Source organism: Bubalus kerabau, chromosome 10, assembly GCF_029407905.1.
Source record: "Bubalus kerabau isolate K-KA32 ecotype Philippines breed swamp buffalo chromosome 10, PCC_UOA_SB_1v2, whole genome shotgun sequence".
NCBI lineage: Eukaryota > Metazoa > Chordata > Mammalia > Artiodactyla > Bovidae > Bubalus > Bubalus kerabau.
The window spans coordinates 90,156,663-90,177,131 of NC_073633.1; the positions used below are offsets into that span (position 1 = coordinate 90,156,663).

Genomic DNA, 20,469 nt, shown 5'->3' on the forward strand with positions numbered 1-20,469 from the left:
CTGCTTGGATGGCCCTTCTGATTTTCTTCAGAGGCAAATTCAAACTGGTCTGGTCCCTTTGCCTTCCCTGTGACTTCCACACGGAAGCTGGGGTGGGAGGGGGCGGTCAGTGAAGACCCTCAGCACACAGAACCCTCCTCTTCCTTGAGGGCCTGCCTGCGTGCACTGGGCCCCAGCTGGCCACCCTCACCCCCTGGGCCAGAGGCTGGGCTGCACTTACGGCTCGATGCTCACTGGGGTGGCCTCCCCCATCACAGAGAGCACAGGCGGGGTGACTTCGGCGCTATCTATGGGACAAAAGTTAGGTTAGGAGACGGCACCCTCCTCCCTTGAACACGGCCACCCTCCCCAATCGGGGGTGGCTGCTCTGTATGCACAGGAGCCACAGCGGTGACTCAGAGGTTCACACTGGGCAAGCAGGCACCCTGAGTCCTGGCTCTGCAGACTGCAACTGTGACAACTAGCTGTGACTTTTACCAAATACGTGGGTCCCTCCCTGTTCACACCTGCTACAAGGGGCTATTACTACCTATCTCCCTAAGATGATGTCAGGGTTCAATGAAATCATGCACAAAGCCCAGGCCTCAACCAATACTAGCTACTGTTATTACTACTACTACCAGTCACACTACTAGAGCTGCCCCGGGAGCTCCCACACGACAGCATCAAGTCCAACGTACAACTACGGTTGCTCTAGTACAAGAGGCAGACACTTCCGCTACAGGAGCGAGTTGGTGAAGGAGACCACTGTTTCGTAATTATCGCTTCACTTCCTGGCCAGGTTCTCTGCCTCAGTTTCTCCGAGCTGATCTTAATGCCCTATGCGATCAAGACACTCCCCCTTGCCTTCACAAACAAAATCTGCTGACTCCTCTCTGCAACCTGAGAGGAAATCTCAACTCCTCAGCTCAAGCGTCTAAGGCAGTTCCCCTGCCAACTCTGCCTCCCACCACAGCCTTGCCTGGACCGTCCATCCCTCGTGGCCCCTCGCGCTCCCTGCACGTTCCACCTCCCAGCCTCTGCACTTCTCCTTTCGTCAGCCCAGTGCGCCCTCCCCACCCGCTTCCTAGTTCAAGTTCAGCTCTAGCCCCACCCTCTCTTCAGTAAATGCTTTCCTCACCACCAGGGCTAGCAGCCTCTGCAGGCTCCCAAGCTTAAGGTCCGCTTCACTCACTGACCACTGATTCCCACCCTGCCTGGACGCTTGCTTCCCTGTCTCCCAGGCCTCCATGTCAACTCCCCAGTGACCCAGCACTCTCTCTGAACACACCACAGCGTCCCCCATGTTACTTGGTGCCCTCACAGGATCCGCTTCAGGCTTTACATCTAAGTGCAAGAAAAATACTCATGGATGGATAGGACCTCTTCTCTGTCGCCAAGCTGGTCTCTACAGTGACTTTCTTCTTGCACCACCGAGGCAGGGAGAGAAGCTTCCAAGCTTCCAGTTAAAAGTGGAAGAGCCAAAGGCGCATCAGCTCAGGGGCGAGTCATTTCTCACCCAGACACCAGGGGGCACCAGAGAGCCATGTCATGATGAGGTCAGGGTCAGAGGTTAATGCAGTGACTCACCCCTGTCCTATCTCTGGATAGGTTTACTTTTTCTTAATCCTCTCTATCACCCTGATAGGATTATCCCCTTTTCCCAGGGGAAATGTTGTGGAGTGGACAACATTTTTTTAGCTATTCACCACCTAGGCCAGCCAAAATGTCTGCTCTGGGCCAAAATGACTGTTGAAGAGACCCAGGAGACAGAATCTGCCACATAATATTAAGAACGAATGTGACACATCAGAGACGATGTGAAGTGCTTTACGTGTCTTAATGCATCTGAACCTCACCACAACCCTCTGAGGCAAGCTATCAGGCTGAACCATAGGAAACTGCTGTTTGTGATTCTAAAAATAGCTGAATACATATTGGCATTTCATCATTAACCAAATACTACAAACGTCCTCACTTAAATACAGAAGAAACTGAGACCCAGGGAGTTCAAATGCCTTCCACAGAGGATGTAACAGTAAATGGTGGAATTGGGGTTTAAGCCTACCCCTATATGTACTTGTACCAGGACAACCTCCTTCTCTCTCAGAAGACAGACAGCAGAGCCCCTTTCCCCACAGCATTCCGGCTCAGTCCCCAGCAGCCCTAAGCCCAAGTCTTCCCTGTCCACCACCCTCCTCCCCTCCACACTGCCTTCTCCCGATGGCTGCCAGGGGTGGGGTTGGCGGGGTATCACTCACTAGACCGGAGCAGGGTGCGATGGGCACTCTTTGGCGTGATGGGAGGAGGGGCTGGGATGCTGCTGGTCGACATGATGGCATTGAAATAGAGTCCGGAGCCTTCCCGCACGGGGCTGAGGATGGGGGGTGGTGTGTAGGGGGGCAGCTCAAAGCTCCGCTCGGACGGGTGGTCGGCAAGGCGGACAGGGGAGCGCAGGTGGCTCTGGTAGGGGGTGATGTTGGAGTAGACGGGAGGGGCGATGAAAGTGCCCGCCTTGGTGGGAATGATCAGGGGCTCAGGTCTCGGCCGCTGCTTTGGTTTCCGCACTGAAGGCTCCCCCTCCAACTTAACGTTCATGTCCTCAGGCTGGAGAAGGAAACAGAACCAAGATGGCTCAGCGCCCCGCATCCTGGGAACACTGACGTCTTGACCACTGCTTGCCAGTCTCACCTCCGGAACTCAGTCTGCCTACCACACCTTCGTGGCCAAGGCAAGCCTGAGACAGGGAGCGGGGGTCAGCACATTGTCAAGGGCTAAAGAGTAAATATTTTAGGCTTTGTGGGCCACATACACACATTCGTGATGCATAGTCTTCAGTCTTCTCCTGACCCCACTCCTACCCCCGCTCTTTTTAAATAATCCTTTGAAAAGTATAAAAACCAGTCTTAGGGCTGGATTTAGCACACAGGCCACAGTTGCCAACAGCTTTTGTGAAGTATGCTACAGGGCAGGGAACTACTGTGGTTAAGGGCCCAGGCACTGAGACTGGATCACTTGAACTGGGAGCTACTTCCTTTCCTTACCACTTAAAATTACTTAACTCTGTGCATTCTCGTTTTTAACATGGGGATAACAAATACCTACCTAAGGGGGTAGCTAAGAGGACTAAATGAATCAATACACGGGGATCACTGAGAACAGCACCTGGTACATAGTAGCTAATCAGTACTGGCTGCTATCACTACTTAAACCCCAAGCTCTCCATTAGATGGAGGCCCGTATCATGTGCCAAGACCCAAGCTGGGCATGTGCCCACATAGTGAACAGGACAGTCGTGTCCTTGAAGAACTTTGATTCTCATAGTCTTAGTCCTATGATCACAGGCTAGCCTACCTGTGCTGTCAAAAGTTAGCCCTCTTGGCTTACACTTCTGCCTGTTTGGTATCCCTCATGGGCCTCCACACAGAACAGAGGGCAGGGCTGTACAGGAATACAGGCCTCTCTTCCCTGCATCCCTACCCTCTCAAGAGAGAATGAAGTCCGACAGGAGTGAGCAAGTGACCTTGATCACTTCCCTGGGTGCACAGGTGAGACTGGCCACACTGACTGAGTGGGCCCAGGAACCACAGGCTTTCTGCCCCTTCCAGCAGAGGGCCCTGAGTCCCCATGAGGTCTTGGCCTTGTCTTTTAGCCATTTGCACCCTCTCTGCTGTTCCACAGACTAGGAAGAAAGGACACTGTTCATTTCCCCCCTACTTAGGGGTACAATATTGAGTGCACAGAAAGAAAAAAAAAATGCAGTAGAGCCCAAAGCCCCCAAACTTGCTAGACAAGAAATGCAACATAAACTCAGTTAGCAGTAATGTTTTGTGATTTTATAAGGAAAATGGATTTAAACTCTTCTATTAATAAATTATCTGACTGCATTTTTCATATTGATTTTTTCAGTGTGATAATGATGTTATGGAAGGAAGGAAAGAAACAAAACAAAAGAATTCTTATGTATAATATGATGTACTTCAAATACAAAAACAAAGTATTTATGGTTAGAATAATGTGATGTTTGGGATTTGCTTCAAAAAAAAAAAAAAAATCCAGTGGCAGGAAGAAGTGGAAGTACAAATGAAAGAAGATTGGTTGCATTTTGAAAAATGTAAAAGAGGGTGATGGGTAGATATTAGGATTCATTATACCACTCTAATTTTTGCACATGATCCAAAAGGTCCATAAAGAGAGACAGACAGACCTCCCCAAGAGCCTGGTATAGACAGAGTCCTCAGGCAGGATATAAGAGATCCAAATTCCAGGGCTAACTCTGCCACTACTTGGCTGTATGATCTTAGGTAAGCTCCCGGCCTTTTGGGGACCTATTTCCTCATCTACGAAATAGGCATGTTGAACAGTGTAGTTGCTTAGGCTCTGTCCTGCCATCCTCAGAACAAGCTGCCCAGGCCTCCAGCCTCCACCACAAGCTTTCCCCTAACCAGAGAACAAGATTCCAAAGAGCAGAGACTATGCTGCTGATGAAAATCTTGGAGCTCTCTTTTGTGTTACAGACACTAGGCATGCAGGCCAACTCTCCAGCTGAGAATGACTAAAAAATCCAGATTCAATACAAAGCCACATTTCTGTGGGTATCAAGAGAGTGAAGGAGTTGGCAAAGAATTAAAGTGTCAAGGTCCAGGGAAAAGAGGAAAGCCAAAAAGGTAAGTCCAGCATTTGCAATTGTGTTTTCCTGAGATAGATGCTGTTATGGAAGAGACAACTGAGAGGCTGAAAAACTGAGCAGAGCTTTTAATAACTTCAAGGATCCATCAGAATAAAAACTGGAGTTTAGAGCTTGCCAAAGAAGGAGGACCTGGTAAACCTGTAGGCTTTCAGCTTGGGACTCCAAAGGGCAACATCCTTGGAATAAAAGTGAATCAGAAATAGACTAGTTCTCAAATGGAATAATGCCTAGCTTCAAATTATCTGATTACGTTAAAGCAATCCACTATTGCTTGTGCTCTTTGCTACCTGTCAGATGCAAAGACAGATCCTCTCCAGGAGAGGAGAACATCATCCAGAGTCTTTAATTATCTCAACAGCTTTTCATATATAATGTCTTACATTCAATTAAAAATAACCAGATATACAAGAGAGCAAGAAGGGGTTTAAAAACAAGAAATAGCAGATAATAGACACAGATCCACAGGGATCTCATTAATGGAGCTATCAGATATAAACTTTAAGAAAACTATGCTTGGGAATTCCCTAGTGGTTCAGTGTCTAGGACTCAGCACTTTGACTGCTGGGGCCCAGGTCAATCTCTGGTCAAGGAGCTAAGATCCCATAAGCCACGCAGTGCACCGCACCACCCCCCTCAAAAAAAAAAAAGAGGAGAAAAGAAATACATGCTTAAGTTATGCAATAGACTAAAAGGCATGGTTGAGAGTCTCATCAAAGAACTAGAAACTCTAAAAATGAACCAAATGAAAATTCAATAACTGAAAACTAAAAACAAGAGTGCAATGAATGGGTTTAACAACCTATTATACATATCTAAAGAGAGAACGGGTGGACTGAAACAGGTCAGACTAAGGAAAAAAAAAATAACAGAAAACATAGAACACTGAATGACAGACAAAATATGGGATACAGTGAAAAATTCTAACAAAATGTGTAACTGAAGTCCCATAGGAGAGGAGAGAGGAAATGGAGCAGAAGAAATATTCAAGAAGCACTCTAAACAGGATAAATACAAAGAGAATAATATTTAGGTATTACAGCAAAACTGCTGAAAACCAATGACCAAAAAAAAAAAAATCTTAAAGCAACAGGGATAAAAAGATACTTTACATTCAAAGGAGCAACAATAAGGGTTATAGTGACTTCTCAACACTGTAACTATAATAGAAGCCTGAAAACAATGGAATGATATCTCTAAAATGCCAAAAAAAAACTCACCAAAAACCTACCAACACAGACTTCTCTACCCAGCAAAGTTATTTTTCAAAAATGAACATGAAATAAAAACATTTTCAGAAAATCAAAGACTAGTAAGATTTATTACTAACAGACTCACACTAAAGGAAATACTAAGGGATGTTCTTCAAACAGCATATAAATGATTTGAGATGGAAACTTGCAGATACAAGAAATAAAAAACAATAAAACAATCTACATATATGAATAAATCTAAAATAAACAACTGAACAAAACAGTAATGTTATAATGTCCTGATAATGTTAAAATATATAGAGAAAGAAAATTCATGTCAACAATTCTACAAGTTAGGGATTAGGGGAAAATGGAGTTAAAAGGGTTATAAGAACTCTGCATTGTCCAAGAAGAGGTAAAGCACTAACTTATATTAGATTTCAATAAGCCAAGAATGCATTCTCTAGGAAACAGAGAATTAAGCTCTAATGTCATAAGGCATTCACTGTGTAATAAGTTAACCTCTCTCCAATGCATCTAGAATGGTACTAGCTATGTAACATCCTCCAGATAATTGAGAAAATGGTCACTCAAATCCCTTTCTGTAGGGCTTAGTTCTCTCATAGAACTCCAGGTTAAAAAAAGGCTCCTACGGTAATCACTAAAGGAGTAATACATCAAGTATATAACTAATAAATTAATAAAGAGGGGAAATGGAATAACAAACTCAATCAATCCAAAGGAAAACAAAAAAGAGGCGGGGGATTGGGGGGTGGGGGGTGGCTGGAGAAAGAAAATGTACCTGGCAGATTTAAACTGAAGTTTATCAGTAATTACATTAAATGTAAACCATATCAATGCTCTAACAAAAAGGCAAAGATTGTCAGAACAGATAATAACAAATCTTAATTGCATGCCACTTGAAAGATACACCTTAAGTAGAATGATATGGAAAGGCCGACAGTAAAAGATAGAAAAAGTACAGATCCCATCCTCCCACCCACACTAACCAAAAGAAAGTGAAGTACCTGACAAAGCGAACTTCAAAAGGCAAAAAAACTACTAAAGATATAACATTTCATGGTAGTTTCTATGCCAGTTCTAAATGAGCATGCAACAAACACTGCATCAAAATGTATAAAACAAGTACTGACAAAACTAAGAAATAGACAAAACCTCAATCTTAGGAGGAGGTTGCAACACACGTTTGTACTGACAGAACAAGTAAACATTTCTAGGTGCCAGCGCTCAGCACAGGACCTGACCCATGTAAGAGGCCCAATCAAAATTTGTTGATCTGAAATAAAAGACTCACACACCCTGGATTTTCCTAAACAGTCCACATTTCAAGTATAAAACTGTTTCTTTGTTCTCTCTAAGTGCCATGTATCCAAAAGTTCCGTTTGGAAAATATAAATAATATCCCCACGGGGGCCTGAATCCCTCCTATACTGCCATGGTCTGCTTTTTCCCATATAATGTCACTACTAAGGCATCAGGAGCACTCAGGTACGGAGCTGTTTGCACGGGGCACCTCTCATACCTGAGCTGGGGCATCAGTCCCAGGGATACGGGTGGACCGCCGGCGGGTGACAATGACTGACGGCTTGTGTTCAGCGGGGTTCTGCTCGGGACCCTTTCCATCCTCATCAACACCTCCAGCTTGAGCTGCCTCAGTTGGGTCCACTGCCCGCACAGGCACAGACACTGGGATGATGAGGGGTACCATCCCACTGTCTTCTCGTGCTCGCTTGGCTAAGGCAGGCTCAGAAAACTCCACCCCACACTTCGTAGTTGAAGCCAACACACTTTTCCTCTTCTCCTCAGAGCCACTGGCATCCTGGAGAAGGGGAGTGAGAGGAAATGAAAACGCAGATGGTTAGAAGGTAAGTCCTGATCTGCTGGTCCGGGACCCCTAGTCCCATTGGACTCAGGCTCAAACACCTAGGATGGTTCCCAATGGTCCATGGCAACGTGGCCTTTCCCTGACCACCTTTCCCCCATCGTATTCCCAAATATTCTCCATCACCTCCCTTTTGCCAGGTTCTCCCATCTTGGCCTGAAGCAGGAGTCCCCAGATGGCCATCTCAGGCCACAAATGGCTCACAGACATGTTTTGTTTGGCCTAGACAGTGAGTGGCATGTGAAATAGCATCTGCATACTTAAAACATATCTCTGCAAAAGAAAATAAGCAAGGAACCTGTGGCAAAGTAAGGGTGGTTTTCATTATCTATTTCCCCACTGGCAGCTGGCTGAAGTCAATGCTACAGCCTCCTATACAAAAGTCTGGCTATACATATTTTGGGGATTGAGACCTCTTGTGAAGGAAGGGGCAAACACCGGCTTTGGAGTCAGATACTAGCTTCTATCGTACCTTTATGACCCTGGGAAATCCCAGCTGGGCTTTAGTTTCTTTAGCAATAAAATGGGGTAAATGCCAGCATCCCAGCATCCCTCCCATAAGGTTTGATGAGAAACTACTGTGATCAGGGATAAGAAACTCCGAGTACAACACAGGTGCTCAAATTCTATTCATTCTTTTTCCCTGTTTAGACTGTCTTTTCTTTCAAATCAACTTTCTTGCAAGATAATTAACGTGCAACAAATTGCACCTATTTTTAATTATAGTTTGATGCAGTTTGACAAGTATAACCGCCTGTGTAACCATGACCACATTCTTGTCTTTTAGCATACTGGATCTGGAAATGGTTTCACCTCCCCCTACTCCCAACCCTGCAAGACCCAAATGAAGAAGGCAACCCACCGCAAGGGGCACTACATTGCCCTGCCTGCAAGCCTGCATGTGAATAAAACCCGTCTTTCCGTCAAGTATGGATACACCTACATATCCATAGAGACTCTGTGCATGCGGGAAATTCAAAACTCTCTGAAATAGATGGGTTCTTTCATTTCCTTCAATGAAGGAAGAAAACTGCCCTTGTGGACCTGGAGTCCCTTGCTCTCCCCTGGCCCTAGACACGGCTCACCCTGCCCTCTGCCGGGTCTGCCCGCAGCCCCTGCCACTCACCTTTGTGTTCTGCAGCGAGGCCAGCTCCACTGCCTTCTGGGCCAGGGTCAGCAAATTGGCCTCCTGGGATGCCCGGCGCCTCCGTCGGGTGCTCTGGATCACCCCACTCCGTAGCACCTGCCCACAGTCCCCTGTGCCCACTGCCCGCATGCCCTCCTCACCACCCATGGCGGGAGTCTCCCGCTCCCGACCATTGGGTGCCAGTCTCTCCCCGTCAGACAACAACTGCGACTCCCTCAGCTCCAGCGGGAACCCCAGAGCTTCAGGATGGGGCTGCCCCAGCGGGCCGGGTGGCGGCTGCTGTGGGACCCAGTGATGTAGGAACAGGTTGCTGGCGGGCTCCTGCCCGGGCTGGGTGCCGGCCCCATCCAGGGCGGTGGAAGGCAAGACGCCCTCCTTAGAGAGGCGGCGGGAACGGCGGGGGAAGGCGATCTGCGCCTGAGGTAGCACAGGCTGCGGGGCTGACTCCTGCAGGAGGGCCTTGCGCAGTTCCGGGTTCATGTCAGGGTTGGGGGGGAAGTGGTAGGGTGCCATGCTGTGGTGGGCCAGGTGGGACTGCCCCAGCGGCCCGGCCGGCTGCAGGCCGAAGTCCTGGGGCTGCTGAGAGGGTGGTGGCTGCTGCATGGAGTAGAAGTTCTCCAAGAGCTGTATCTGGGGCAGGGCCGCCTGCTGCTGCTGCTGCTGCTGCTGCTGCTTCTGCGGCGGGAAGGCCGTGACGGGGTTAGGGGGCGGCGGGCCCTGCCGGAAGACCTGCCGGTTCACCTGGTGGCCGAACGCCTGCCGGAAGGATTCCAGGGGCAGCGTCTGGTTTGGGGGCTTCTTGGCCATGTGGAAAGAGTTAAGGGGCGCCTGGGACCGCCCCACCTCCAGCTGCACCTTGGGCGGCACCATGGGCCGCACAGCGTTTCCGTAGCGGTCCAGTTGTGGCCCCCCCACCTTCTCTAGCTTCAGAGGCTCCGGGTGGTTGTAGTAGGTAGCGACCCCCATGCCAGGATGAGAGCTCCCCTTGGGTCCGCTGTAGAGGGGCAGGCTGTGGCGGTTCCACGTCGAGTTGGGGGGAGGCTGGCCTGGCTGCTGCTGCCAGCCACTGTCGCTGACACCCCCGCCCCCTCCCCGCTCCGGGCCCCGCCCTGGAGCCATCACGGAGTTGGGCCACTTGACCGAGCCCACCTGCTGGGACAGCATGGTCCGCTCAGACCCGTACACCACTGAGTTGAGTAGGGCCAGGCTGTTGGAAGGGGGCAGTTCCACCGGCTGGGAGTGGGGAGCAGCCCCTGCTGAACCCTCGTGGGCAAAGTAAGGCTCCTCTTTCACTCTGGACTGCGGAGGGGCCGGGGGCTGCTGGGGGGCTTGCAGGGGCTGAGGCTGCTCCTTGGGAGTTGGTTCTTGGTCCCCAAAGAGGCAACGCTTCCGCTTGTTCTGAGCCTTGGGCTGGGCCTGGAGGTTCATGGTGTGGCCAACGGTGGCCCCGGCAGTGAGACCTACTTCACCAGTCGCCCATCCCCTGGGGGATGGTCCTGCTGGAAGCCTGGCCCTAATCCAGCAGCCAGAGGGGGGACCAGCGGAAATGCTGGATGATGCGGTCAGGCACAGGGAGAAAGAACAGCGGGCTCTTCCTTCCTTTCTGCAGAGAGGCTCTCGGGCTCCTCTACTCGTCCTGGGTCATGATGCTCCGCAGGGCCCTGGAGCCTGCAGACAGAAGAACAGCAACAGTGTCAGCCGCAGCCTCCCAAGGATGCCCCCAGAGGTCAGTACGCGTGTGAGGGGAGGGCCTTGAGGGTCCTGCAGTTCCACTGCCTCCTGGGGACAAGCTCGAGGCCACAGACTGACCATGGCGAGGCAGCAGCTAGGGCCTTGGGGGAGCTACCAGGAGGCAGCAACATCTCCCAGGGTGCTCTGGGACTCTCCCCTAGTCCCACTACCTCGCCCTACTGGTTAGCGTTCAAGACGGCTCATTTGGTTGTGTAACTTCCAAACTTGGCACACAGGCACCTGCCAAGGGGGCAAGCTGGGGCTGAGATCCAGCCCAAGCCCCTGCAGTCAAGTTGGGATAAGGGGTGACAAAGGCCATATGGGGTTCCCTTCTCCTCTGAAGCCAGGCCTCAGCCCACTGGGCAGCCAAGCAGGTCCTCTCACATCTCGGTCCAGGTAGTGGCCTCCCCAACAGAGCCAGCGGAGTTTTTTTTCAGCCAGTGCCTCCTCTGACACTCCACGCACATCTCAGACAGGAAATGGAGAAAACAGCAGCCGCTCCCAACTGTGCAGCTACAGGGTCGGGAGCCCCATCAGGCCCTTGCAGAGTTGAGGCCCAAGGGTAGGCTGCCGTCCTCTGCATATAGGTGAGGCCCCAGAAGGGTGTGTGTGCAGTCCTAACCCCACCCCTGGGAGGAGCTGCTGGGTGGGACTGTGGCAGCCACAGTCTTCCCCAAAGGAGCACGGAACCTGTTTTGCAACCTGGGCTGGCAGGAGACAGGATGCAGCCCAGTAGCTGGTCAGTCCCCGCCCACCCTCTTCCACCGCCAAAGAGCTCCTGGCATCTTGAGCAAAGAACAGCATAGCTGTGATACTGAGGGGAGGCAGATTTCTAGAACACAAGTCCTAAAGGCTTCTCCCTGACAAGGCATGACCAACGTGCTCACAGTGTTCCTATGTTTGCTTTGTAACTTGATTTAAAATCAACAATAGCATCGAAACATGTATAATATCCTATATGAAACGAATCGCCAGCCCAGGTTCGATGCATGATACAGGATGCTTGGGGCTGGTGCACTGGGATGACCTAGAGGGATGGTATGGGGCGGGAGGTGAGAGGGGGGTTCAGGATGGGGAACACATGTACACCCGTGGCGGACTCATGTTGATGTATGGCAAAACCAATACAATATTGTAAAGTAAAAAAATAAAATAAAATAAAAGCAACAACAAACAACCCAGCTCATTCTTTTTATCCTGCTACTGAAGAGAAGGCATCCAGACCAGTATTTTATAATTTAGGTATGTTTTTACTACTTGCATGCAAGTTATAACTTACACCTAGACTGTGCATGTATTTTTGAAGGCTTTTTCTTTCTTCGGAGAGGGTTGGTTTCATTTTATTTTGTTTTGTTTGCCTCTCTGGGGAGTTGGTGAGGGTGAGAGCTACATGGCCCACCTCTTGCCCACAATAAGATTCAGATCCAGAGTCACTCAAGTCTAGAAGGATCGGGAGGGGAGGAAGCTCGGGAAGCACCGCCCCCCCCGGCCCCGCCCCCGCCATGAATATATCTGCAGGTCCTGGCTGACCTCGGCATCAGAACCTAGACGCCCCAGGTCACCGTGAGCAGCCTGGGGAGTTCTCAGGAAACCAGCAGAGGGGCGCAGAGGCGGGCTGGCTGGGGTAGGGGCAGGCTCCGGTGTGAAGCCCTGGCTACACCCAGCGATGGCCCGGGCCGCGGGGAGGCGGCAGTGCTATCGCTCCTCTGCAGGCTTCCGCAGCTCCCTTCCCCTCCCAGAGCGGCTGTGACTCACTCCAGCCCCCCTGCTGCCTTTCACTTTCACCCAGCACCCAGAAGGGGAGGAACTTCCTCCTCCATTTCCTTCCCCAGCTCCCGGCCCTGCTGTGAGTGAGAGCGGCTCTCCGAGCGGCATCCCCTTTGTCTCGCCTGTGGAAGCTGGGGGAGGGCGAGAGTCACCCAGGCGCCCCTTCACCCACCCCCTGCCACACCCCGGGAGGATTTAGGAGGCAGAGAGCGCCGAGGCCACAGAAACCACCTTCTAAACAAACCCCTTTCTCTTGCTTTTAAACTCTCACGCCCCGACAGCCAAGCCAACACATGGAGCAGAGAGAGAGAGACCCAAAAGTCAGCCCCCAGACCGAAAACAAGCCTGGGAGCCACGGTGAAGCTGCAGGGTGGGACTGTCCCGGCCACAGGAGTTGGCTCTGCCTCTCCAATCAGAATGAAGCACTACGAGACAGAGGAAGGAAGGACATGTGTGTGTGTGTGTGTGTGTGTGTGCGTGCGAGTATGTGCATGTGTGTGTCTAAGGGGGGGGTACGAGGGGGAGTTAGCAGGTCCATGTACAAGACAGAGGAAGGAAGGACATGCTGTGTGTGTGCGCGTGCGCACATGCGCGCATATGTGTGTGCGTGTACGTGTGAATGTGTGTGTAAGGGGGGGTACGAGGGGGAGTTGGCAGGTCCACGTACAAGACAGAGGAAGGAAGGACATGCTGTGTGTGTGCGCGCGCATGTGTGTGCGTGTACGTGTGAGTGTGTGCGTAAGGGAGGGTACCATGGAGAGTTGGCAGGTCCACGTGCCTCCAGGGAGCAGGGAGTCTCCCCTCCCCTGACAGAGCAGACACACAACACCCCCCACCCCATCCCAGCCCTACGGCCTGGTGAGCTGCAGCACAGGCTTGGGGCTTGGAGGAAGGGAAAGCCCACGTGGCCCACGGGCCCGGGTGCACGTGCGAGTGTGTGCCTGATGGAGGTGCCCAAGCACGGCCGCTCAGTGCAGAGGGGTTGGAATTGGGGCTGGGGAGGTCAGGGCAGAGTCTGAGAAAGGGCATCCGAGGCAGGGCTGCTTCTGCCCCAGTCCCACACTGGCTCAGCCGCAGCTGTTTGGTCAGGCCTGGTCTGCCGCCCACCCCTTACCCTGCCCATCAGGGAGGGCCTTGGCTCCTCACACCACAGCAGGTTTCCAAAGCTGCTGGGCCAGGGACTGGTTGAGAAAAAAATCAAAGGGGCCAACTCTGGGGAGGCTGAAGCTTCTGCAGAGGCCTCCCTGTCACCCCCCCCACACACACACACACTGGAACACTGCTAATAATGCTAAGAGCACAGATACCCAAGACTGCGACCCTCAAAAGAAGATTATTGTCTGGGGGGATGGGGAAAAGAGTGGAAGCCTGGAGGTAGGAGGGGAAGACACACCAAGACAGGAGGGCAAGGAGAAGTAACAGTCGAGGCAGTAGTCAGTATTTATAATAAGAACGAGAGTGCACCGTGCCAGGCAGATCCTAAGTACTCTGCACATGTTTAATTCCCACAACAGCTTTATAAAGCAGCATGAAGCCAAAGTATGAAGCACTGTTATTTAAACCTCTATTTTACAGGTGAGTTAGGCTCTGAAGGGCTAAATAACTTGCCAAAGGTCACACGGTAATGATCCTGCAGAGCCAGGGCTTGAACTCCAAGACCAAACTCTCATTCCTCATTCCTAAGACATACTACTGGGCTTCCCTCATAACAGTTGGTAAATCATCTGCCTGCAATGCAGGAGAGCCGGGTTCAATTCCTGGGTCGGGAAGATCCCCTGGAGAAGGAAGTGGCAACCCACTCCAATATTCTTGCCTGGAGAATTCCATGGACAGAGAGGAGTCTGGCAGGCTACAGTCCATGGGATGGCAAGCGTCGATCCCAAGAGTCACATGACTTAGTGACTAAACCACCACCACCAAGGCATGCTGCTAAGACACCGGGGCCCTCTCTGCATACCACCCTCCCAGAGCACAGCAAGAATTGTCTGGATACGGATCTCCCTCCTCACTGGTGCTGGGAAGCCCCTTAACTGAACAGCTGCCGGGTAAACCTCTCCTATTTTGCCCCAGTACAGCTGAGGCCCTCAGACCTGCAGGCAGAGAAGGAAGAGGGGTGGAGGGGCCCACACCACAGAGGTGCCAGCAGCCGTGGGAGGTCCACTCACAGGGAGGACCTGAGACTGCACTGGTCACTTCCACCTCAGTCTCAGAGCTGGACCCTCCAGCCCCTGCACCCCTGCCTCAGTTCTGGGGGCTGCTGGTGGGGCTTCCAGCTCTGAGCCCACTCATACCTCACAGCCTGCAGCTCTGCCCAGGCCCAAGCCACATCCTCCCTTTTCCTGTGCCCCAGCCCTCCTCCTCTGTCCCTCCTGTGGAAGTCAGCCTGGCCTTCCTCACAGTGAGGGAGAGGTAGGAAGCCATCCTTTCTGAAGGTTCCCGGCCGATGCAACCCTGAGGTTGCAGGGAACAGGGTATAAGGAGGAACTCCTGCAGGCAGCTCGCCCTTGGGACCAGCTGCAGGGCCTCTGACAAACAGATGCAGAAACACGGCAAAAGGAAACCCACAGACATCATGGGGCCCCAGACACTCACACCCGCTCTATCAGTCTGTCAAGGCTCTATGCACTCTTGCCTTCCTCCGGGAGCCTCGCTGCTGCAACCCGTCCCTGACCACACCACAGACAGCCCTGGGCAGAAGACACAGCCAGCATCTGATCTCAACAGCCAGGGACGTCTGGGGCTTTCAGGAGGACCTACAGTGAGAAACACTTTCTCTCTACAGAGAAAAGCAGTGTGCACGAAGAAAAGAAAACAGCACTGAACCTACACGTGTTCTGCAGACACGGGACAGAAGGTGCCCAAAAGGCTCTTGGGTGTTCTGTGCTGGTGGTGACACCATGCCCTCCAAGGACGGCAACTCGAACACACACTGCTCCCCACGTGCCATCAGCAGCCCAGCTGCATGTGGACATTGACTGGGAGAGGCCAGTGAGCCCTCAGTGGCCATGGGGCTAGACCATGGCCACTAAGGGGACAACCCTCAAGCTTGGGGAATTCGGTGCAGTCATCCGAAAGACAAGACTGCTGTGAGTCAAGGTTACAGAGGCCAGGAAAGGGGTGCCCAGCCCAGTCCCAGTGGCCTCAGGGCCTCAGCTCTGGCCTGGGGATGATGGAAGGATTCCTCCACCCCAGGATGCTAATGCTCCAAGTTCCTGCTCTTACCTCCGCCACCCCTAGCCCCACAAACTCAGCACCGGGAAGAAGGGGAGTCAGAGCTCATGCGTCTCCAATGTGAGGCAAACAGACCTAAATACGGCACCCAACAAGGACCCAGATCCCTAGGCCAGCCAGCTCCATATCTAGCTATCTTAGGACAAAGTCTAAACTCCCTACCCGGCCCACAAGTCCCTGCAGACTTGGGCTTCTGCCATTTGTGTCAACACTCCATGCTGGAGCCATCATTCAGAGCGGCTCCTGCTCCAAAACGCCATTCCCGCTTTGTTCCAGGTCTCTGACCAGGCGTTTCCCCTGCCCAGAACACCTTTCCACCCTTCTCATCTGACCAAATCCTGCTCATCCTGCAGATCCGACAGACACTGCTTCCTCTGGGAAGTCTTTCCTCATCCCAAGTCGGAGCCAGGGACTATACTCTGAGCCCATAATACCTCCTAAACGCCATGGCTGGGCTCAGCCCACTGAATTCCAGATGCCTATTTCTTTGTCCCCCAGCAGACCACAAGCTCCAGGGGGCCAGAGTCAACAGATCATTGTACCTTGGTTCTCGGCTTGTACCTGCCTCTTAGGTTGCTCATTCAAGACTGCGCCCAAAGTGAGTCAGAGCCCTGCCTAGGCAGGGCCACTGTTCATGCCTGTGTGTCCACCCTGGGCTCCTGCCCAGCTCTGAGTTCCGGTCCCTCTCCCTGATGTACATCAGAGCTCCTGAGCACATCACCCTGCAATGAAGTGAAGTCCAGCCTTATAACCCCATCAGTGGCCCCAGACCCCATCCACTAAGCTAAACACAAATCCTTTTCCAACTGTAGGCCCCTAAGCTACCTGTCCCCTGACTATCACTCACTGCCCCACATGCAGGTCAGAACGACTGAGAAAGTGCTAGCCCCCCACTGTTGTCCCCTGGCCCATTCTTTTTTCCTGCAAGGCTTCCCACTCCTGCCTAGACCAAGGCCAGGGACATGAGCCTGTGGATCTGTTTACCTCGTGCCCTGACATGGCTGGGCAGAGCCAACATGTCTGGCTACAATGCCCAGGGCAGTGACGAGAGGCCCTTTCCAGAGGAGCCTGGCACGGCCCTGCTGGCCCTCCAGCCCAGGCTCATATCCTGAAAAGTTCTCGCTCAGATATTCTGGGCCCATTGGCTGCAGGCAGACGGCAAATGGCCCACAGCTGCCATCTTGGGCCAGCTAGAGTTGCCCAGGCCCTAGGTAGACCTTGCCTCTGGGCACAGTGTAATCATTTGCAGTGCTGTGTGCCCCTCTCTAACTGGAAGTTCACACCCAGGCTGAAGGGCCCCATTTTTCCAAGCCACTGGACACACAAGTCCTGTTCTCAGGAGGCATGCAAAACCAATAAGGAAGGAGATGCCAGCCACAGAGATGAGGACCTGCCTCCCACAAGTGTCAGTTCCCCTGGGGGTGTAAGAGAGCAGACCCATGATCTGCCTGTTCCCAGCCCAGAGAGAGTCCTCGGATTATCACTTCTCCAGACTGAACCTCAGCCTTGAAATGCAGAGGTCAGGCTGACAGGCCAGGGTGTCACGAGTCCCAGGGGTCCCAGCTGTGAAGCTGGACAGGCTCAGAGGCTTGGCCAGGGTTCGAGCTGCCTGCAGTTTGAGCTTGGACTGTAACAATGCCAACACAGAGATGCTTTTAAAGGGATACAAGTGAGAGGAAATCCTCTGCCATAGGAGGCACCCACTATGGGGCTTCATTCAGGCATCTCCCTTTATCATCCCGTCCCCTACTGTCCCTACAAACACCCCCAGGATATCTGAGAAAGTCGGAACACCCAGATCGTTTTACAGCAGGGAAGCTGAGGCAGAGAGAAAACTTCGAGGTCGAGGCAGAGCCTGGAAAGGACTGAGCTCCTGGTCCACCTTTTGTCCACACTCGGAGGGGGGATTGGCCTGCTTTCCTCCTGGGCAAGGGCCACCGAGGACCACAGGCAGCTCAGGAAATCCCCTTCTACAGCACTCGGGACTTCCGGGGGGGAGGGGGAAAGTAGAAGCTGGCAGGCTTGGGCTGTCTCCAGAAGAGACAAAGCAAGTGTCCCTGCGGCCAGCCCTTCAGTGACTGAGCCTCTGGAGACGGCTTCATGGGGACTTCACAACTGTCTCTAGGCCCTACAGCGTTCACACCACCAGAGGCTGCTCCAACTCCACCCTCCCCTTCTGGAAGGGCCTGGCTCCTCTTCTGGAAGGGCCTGGCTTGCTGGCAGGTCTAGGGCAGGGCTCCCTGGAGTCTGTGCCTGAGCCCCAGTGCCAGATTCTGCCCCAGACTAACATACAGAGAAGGCCACTCGCAGGGACCTCCCTCATCGTGGCCCTGCCCTGCCTGCTCCCCTTCTCTCTCATACACACACCCTTCTGTAGCCCTGCAGGTTTGCCCACGGTCCCTTCATCCACTCAACAAGCATTTGGTGAAAACTGGCTATAAGCCAGGCTCTGAGGAGACACAGGAGATGAGGTACAGTCCCTACCCACACAGAGCTACCAGTCCAGTGCGGGAGAAGAACAGAAACACAAATATATTATAATGCAAGGTAGCCCGTCCTGGGGCTCGAGATACATGCAGAGAACAGGTGACCCTGGGAAGAATTCCCTGACTTTGAACCTTGGCTGGAGCAGTTCGCTCTGCCTGGAAGCCCTGCTGCCACTCTGACAACCTGCCTCCCTTCAAAGCCTACCTCCTCCAGGCAGCCCTCCAGCACACACTGTTCGCACCCTTTCTGAATCTGCATGCTTTTACTCGGTGTTAACCACGTGACCACAAGGCTTCTTCAGTTCCCTTCCATTTCTGCAGCAAGGCGGGGAGAAGCAGGGCCTGGAGGCAACGTGGCCCAATGGAAAGGAAACAGTGAACTGGTTGTCAGGTAAACATGTCTGCTCTAGAACCCACCACTCATTGGTTTCTTCTGCCTTTGAGGAATTTAGGAGCAAGGGAGAGGGGGACCAAGGCCTGCGTCCAGGAATCACTTTTGTGACAAGCAACTGCCACAATACAGAGTAGCCACTAGCTCTGCTCATGTGTCCAATGAGTGTGAGTATTGCTTACTTGTACAACCACTTATTCCCACCTGAGAAAGGAGGAAAGGTTAGCTCTGAAAAGTAACTTCTACCAGGTCACAGCCTGAGGTCCCAAGGGAAGAGCCAGGATTCTAACCCAAGCCTGCCATCAGGTCTCTATCACACTCTACTACCTGTCAGTGCTGAGCAGTGGTTCTCAAACCCACCCTGAGAGATTGGTTCACGGGTCTGGTAACGGGTCTGGTAACGGGGTACAGGCTCCAGGTGGGGAAATCTGCAGTGCTTTCTGAGCAGCCCAGGGGCTGCCTGGGTGCTGGAGCAGAGGAAAGAATAGAGGTCAGATCCTGGCCCGGGGCAGTTTCCAAGGACCTACTGCATCTCACTCCCCTGGGAGCCACCAGCCAGATCACCGTACCCTGCCCAGGAGGCATGAGGGGTCCCAGGAGCCCTAGGGCTGACTGTGGCTCTTACAGGGCCTAAGCCCCACCTGAGCTTTTACTACCTGGCAGACACTGTGCTGAGCACACCGCAGGCAACATCTTATTTAACCCTTATTCTTCTTTGTCCCATTTTACAGGTCTGGAGTGATATCTATTTAACACAAAACAAAATAATATAGTAATAGAGGAACAAAAAAAAAAGACATCAGACACGGTAATCAAACAGCAAAAATGGCAGACATATAATCCAATCTTTTCAATAATTATTTTAAAGGTAAACAGATTAAACACCCCAATTAAAAGGCACAGGTTGGGGAAATAGATTAAAAACAAAACCAAACCATGATCCAACTGTTAACAAGAGCCACACACTTTATATTCAAAGACACACATAGGTTGAAAGTAAAAGGAGGGGAAAAAAAGTATACCGTGCTAACAGTAACCAAAAGAGAGCTGGAATGGTTCAGCTAATATTAGACTTTAAGACAAAAACTCTTAGAGACAAAGGAGGATGTTTCATAATGGTAAAAGTGTCTATTCATCAACAGGATATTATAAACGTATTTGTGCCTAACAACAGAGCCCCCAAAACACATGAATCAAAAACTTTCAAAACTGAATGGGAAAACAGACAGTTCAACAATAATATCTGAAGCCTTCACTTTCAAGAGTGGATAGAACAGTTAAACAAAAGATCAACAAAGAAACGGAAGACTTGAACACTATTAAGCAAAGAGACCTAACAGATATCCATAGAACATTTCACCCAACAACAGGAGAATACACATTCTTCTCGAGGGGACACAGAATATTCTCCTGGAAGGATCATAAATTAGGCCATGAAACAAGCCGCAGTAAATCTGAAAGCACTGAAGTCATACAAAGTGTGTTCTCCAATTGAAATGAGATAAAATCAGAAACCAAAAATAGAAGGAAATTTGGGGAATTTACAGGAAATGAAGCTTAGAAGTAACTTGTCAAGTTCTCACAGCTCAGAAGGGCCATTCCCTTACTGAGACCATGTTCCCCACACCTTCTGCACAGCCCTAGGAAGCCAGAGATCTCAGACTTTTGCAAATGCTTGGGTAGCCCCTCTCCCAGCCACCACCCCAGACACACACTGAAAGTGACCCCAGCCCCAGGCTTGATCCCAGAATCAAACAAGCTGGGGAGGGACAGCCCTTTAGGGCTATCACAACTTGTTAACCAGCCCCGCTTCTCCCTGGGAAAATGGTCACAAGCAAATATTTCACTCCCCCCAGCCAATCTACCGAATGTCCAAAAGGCAGATGTTTCCCCCAAAGAAGGAAGCTAACATTTACCGAGGACTTCCCCCATGCCAGGCAGTTGACATATCCTA

The 20,469-nt window shown here is 51.7% G+C and overlaps 1 protein-coding gene across 3 annotated transcripts in view; it reads right to left on the reverse strand.

Annotated features, from left to right (window-relative positions):
* MIDEAS (mitotic deacetylase associated SANT domain protein) overlaps positions 1–20,469 on the reverse strand; it is a 72,172-nt gene that overhangs the window by 10,887 nt on the left and 40,816 nt on the right. For all 3 annotated transcript variants that reach the window (XM_055538606.1, XM_055538604.1, XM_055538605.1), the window contains exons 2-5: positions 8,889–10,577; positions 7,403–7,699; positions 2,241–2,586; positions 221–287 (exon numbers count right to left, since the gene is read on the reverse strand). In XM_055538606.1, coding sequence (XP_055394581.1) covers positions 221–287; positions 2,241–2,586; positions 7,403–7,699; positions 8,889–10,337 — 2,159 coding nt within the window. In that variant the 5' untranslated portion in view covers positions 10,338–10,577. The remainder of the gene's footprint in view (positions 1–220; positions 288–2,240; positions 2,587–7,402; positions 7,700–8,888; positions 10,578–20,469) is intronic.